The following is a 3,698-nucleotide window of genomic DNA, read 5'->3' on the forward strand; positions in this document are numbered from 1 at the left end:
TCCACCTCCAACGCGTCCAGCTATCTCCGGTCGGGTTGCAATCACAGCCTCATTCCCGCCCAAATCATCACCGGAACCGTACGATAATTCCCTCCAATTTCCCTTCCCTTTCCCCTCCCCGATTTCCCTCAAATTCTCATCCTCGCCTCGTCTGACTCTTGTCGGAATTTTCTGGGCTTTCGATTTTCTGCTGCCGTCTGGTGTTGCTTCTGGAGGAGCCTCCGGATAACGTGCTACCCCTCTTCGCCCTACTGAACACACCGCCTCATTGGCAACACCTGAACTGACCGGTGCTTCCGCTTTTACTTAGATTACCTTCTTCCACGACTCCCACATCTCATGAGACTTTCCATCAACCTCACTTCAACCCGATCCATCACACTCAAACACTGAGATTCCACGAGCAGTCGGTTGACTACATCATCTGCCAACATGGCAACCATGGTGCGTTGTCTACATCTGAGTGGTCCCTTCCGGACTTCTTGGCCTGTCACCCACACGCAACACTCGACTAACTTGCATAGGATCTTCGTGTCGGCAACAAGTACCGCATTGGCCGTAAGATTGGCAGCGGGAGCTTCGGTGATATCTACCTCGGTATGATCACTCGCATCTAGCTTCGACTTGTGCATGCTCATTCTCCATAGGAACCAACATCATTTCTGGTGAAGAGATCGCCATAAAACTCGAGAGCGTCAAGGCCAAGCACCCTCAGCTCGAATATGAAGCCCGTGTCTACAAGTCCCTCGCCGGCGGTGTCGGGATCCCCTTCGTCCGTTGGTTCGGAACCGAATGTGACTACAATGCCATGGTCCTGGACCTTCTCGGACCCAGCTTGGAGGATCTGTTCAACTTCTGCAACCGCAAGTTCTCCCTCAAGACGGTCCTCCTTCTGGCCGACCAGTTGATCTCCCGCATCGAGTACATCCATGCCAAGAGCTTCATCCACCGTGATATCAAGCCGGACAACTTCCTCATGGGCATCGGCAAGCGTGGAAACCAGGTCAACGTCATCGACTTTGGACTTGCGAAGAAGTACCGTGACCCCAAGACTCACTTCCATATCCCGTACAGGGAGAACAAGAACTTGACCGGCACGGCCCGTTATGCCTCCATCAATACCCACTTGGGTGTCGGTATGTATCATCGTTCTCCGACGACTAATCTTTATGCTAACGATCTCAGAACAATCCCGCCGTGACGATATGGAGTCCCTCGGCTATGTCATGCTCTACTTCTGCCGTGGATCCCTTCCCTGGCAAGGCCTGAAGGCTGCTACTAAGAAGCAGAAGTACGATCGCATCATGGAGAAGAAGATGACCACGCCCACCGAAGTCCTTTGCCGTGGCTTCCCCAACGAGTTTGCCATCTACCTCAACTACACTCGATCGCTCCGCTTCGATGACAAGCCGGACTATTCCTACCTTCGCAAGATCTTCCGCGATCTCTTCGTCCGCGAGGGCTTCCAATACGACTACGTCTTCGACTGGACTGTCTACAAGTACCAGAAGAACACCGAGAAGCTCCAGCCCAAGACGGCTGCCACTCCGGACGACTCCAAGGACGTCGAGCCGCCGACTAACACCACCAGGCGCACCAAGACTGGAGGAATGTGAGTGCGCACATGTAAAGATCCCTTTCTCACTGGAAAGGGGTCGAACATCTCTGAAGGTGCGTGACAGTGTGCTGATCGTTGTCTTTCGCATTTCAATAGGGAAAGTAGCAGCGACCCAAAGCGCAGCAGAGGGAATACCGGACTGTGAGTTCCATTGTACACGAGACACACCCGTCTTCCTCTCTGCCTCGGTGCTTGTCGAAGAAACTGCTCTTGCTTTCGAAGCGCTGTCGTGTGCATGGGAGACGTTGAATGACCTGTGCTAACGCATTGGTTCACAGGGCAACGGAACCGCGAACCCGGGGGCAGCATAATCGATTACGGAACGAACTTCCCTGAACACAACGGATGAAGTTTGACTCTTCACTCGACACATCGGACCGGCATCTCCTCTTCGAACGGGTCATTTCTTCGGATCCAAAGATCATTATTCTGGGCTAGGGTTTCTGCGTTTTCGGAAAGCATACACACCTACATTCGGCGACGACTCGGTTGCGAATTCGACACGATCAACACCGAATGGGACTGGGAAATGCGGCCTCGCCGTCCTAAACGGTCTGGATGGCTGGTTCTCCATCTCCTTTCCACGGTCTGAGTCTTCTGGGTCTTTGGTTTCCTTTCACTGATTGATCCGCTGGGCCATGCGTCCGGTTGATCTCCCTTGATTGGATCTCGGTGCGTACGATGGTCATTTCTTCGCGGTTGGCATGCCTCCTCTGGCACCTGTCTCTGCGGCCCATCCATCGCCCGATCCCAATATTCCGCACCCAATTTGCCTTGTGTGTTGCTTATGCGATTCCCCCATATCCCCACTCATCCCCATCACCCAATCATCATTATCCCCCACTACTGTTTTTCATTTTCAAATTGACCATCCCGCATCATCACTACCGCCAAATTGCATCCGCCCCCGTCCGATTCGATCAACCAGTGCTTGTGCTCTTCCTGCGTCCGATCTTGAGGGCGGCTACTGGGGAGGTTTATGAACAGAGCTCGCGACGAGGTGGAGGGCTCATCAGGGGACGAGGGGCACGTTTTCCAAATGGCTTCTGGGTTTATAACGCATCTTCCTGCTGCGCGCTGATGGTTTGCATTGAGTGGGATGACGCTCGAGAGAGGGGACGAGGTTTAAGGACACAAAAGAGTCGATTCTTTTGCTGTGGACCGAAAACGAAAAAATTAGAGGACGGAGACGGAGCGAAAAGCAGGGGAGGAAACCAAATTGTTAAAACATCGACAGTGCAACCGGAAGCAAGCAAGCAGCGTAATTAGCTCGGGAAATGGAATTCATATCATGGGATTTTGGTTTCTGGATGCGGAATGTGGTGTCGTAATTCGTCTGTCTATGAACATGATCCCTCGCTGACAATCTCCAACCATATGATGTCACAGGACGCCTGACTACATAGTACTCCAAGCTCCCTCAACTCTTTCATCTCCAACATCCCTACATCACCCCATCCTCCTTATCATCCCCATCCCCCCCCTCCTCCACCCTCCGCAACGCCTCCACACTCACCGGCGGCTCCCACCCCGGCCTCCCCCCCGGATCATCCCGCCACGCCATTTCTCTCTCCAAACACCGACTCATCCGCTCCAAAATCCACTCCGCCTCGCTCTTATTCCCCATCAGCGGGCTCCGCGTCCCCAACCAACTCCACTTCAGCCGCTCGTGCTCCGTGTCCGCGCTCTCGTCTTCCTCTTCCCCTTTGCCGTTCGTGGTTGGGGGTGATGAGGGGTGGTGGGGACCCATGCCCCGCGCCGTCTTTATCACTTGTCTCCCCAACCCCGCTAACCGCCCCCCTGCCAACCCCACCTGCGGCACATCCCTCGGCAGCGGGCTCACCGGCGGCGCACGATGCTGCGTCGGATCCCACTCATGCTGGCCCAGCAGATGCAGGTAGTACGTCCACTCGGGGTAGGTGTACTGGCGCGGCGGGGACGCGTCGACGTCGCGGAGGAGGAGGCGCAGCTCGGCAGCGAGGACGAAGTGGTAGAAGTGCAGATCACGGCGGGCGGGGGGGTCGTGAGTGGCGGAGTGGGTGGCGGCGTGGAGGGAAGAGTGGGAGAGGTGGGTGAGGAG

At 55.1% G+C, this 3,698-nt stretch overlaps 3 protein-coding genes across 3 annotated transcripts in view; 2 read left to right on the top strand and 1 right to left on the bottom strand.

Annotated features, from left to right (window-relative positions):
* Positions 1 to 432: 432 nt before the first annotated feature.
* Positions 433 to 1,616, top strand: P152DRAFT_475007 (casein kinase-like protein I isoform delta; the record flags this gene model as incomplete). Its single annotated transcript, XM_033681380.1, has 4 exons — positions 433 to 444; positions 525 to 597; positions 648 to 1,136; positions 1,186 to 1,616. 4 exons carry the CDS (start codon positions 433 to 435, stop codon positions 1,614 to 1,616), a joined length of 1,005 nt encoding a protein of 334 aa, XP_033532571.1.
* Positions 1,617 to 1,903: 287 nt separating this feature from the next.
* Positions 1,904 to 2,975, top strand: P152DRAFT_72225 (uncharacterized protein). Its single transcript, XM_033683206.1, has one exon. The coding sequence runs from the start codon at positions 2,300 to 2,302 to the stop codon at positions 2,885 to 2,887; it is 588 nt and encodes a 195-aa protein (XP_033532572.1). The 5' UTR covers positions 1,904 to 2,299; the 3' UTR covers positions 2,888 to 2,975.
* Positions 2,976 to 3,062: 87 nt separating this feature from the next.
* The window catches only part of P152DRAFT_508286 (voltage-gated potassium channel), a gene marked incomplete at its 3' end in the record, with an annotated part of 2,685 nt that continues 2,049 nt past the window's right edge, over positions 3,063 to 3,698 (bottom strand). Inside the window, exon 4 of the mRNA XM_033682578.1 lies at positions 3,063 to 3,587. Coding sequence (XP_033532573.1) covers positions 3,063 to 3,587 — 525 coding nt within the window. The remainder of the gene's footprint in view (positions 3,588 to 3,698) is intronic.

Source organism: Eremomyces bilateralis, assembly GCF_010015585.1.
Source record: "Eremomyces bilateralis CBS 781.70 unplaced genomic scaffold P152scaffold_15, whole genome shotgun sequence".
Classification (NCBI taxonomy): Eukaryota; Fungi; Ascomycota; class Dothideomycetes; order Eremomycetales; family Eremomycetaceae; genus Eremomyces; species Eremomyces bilateralis.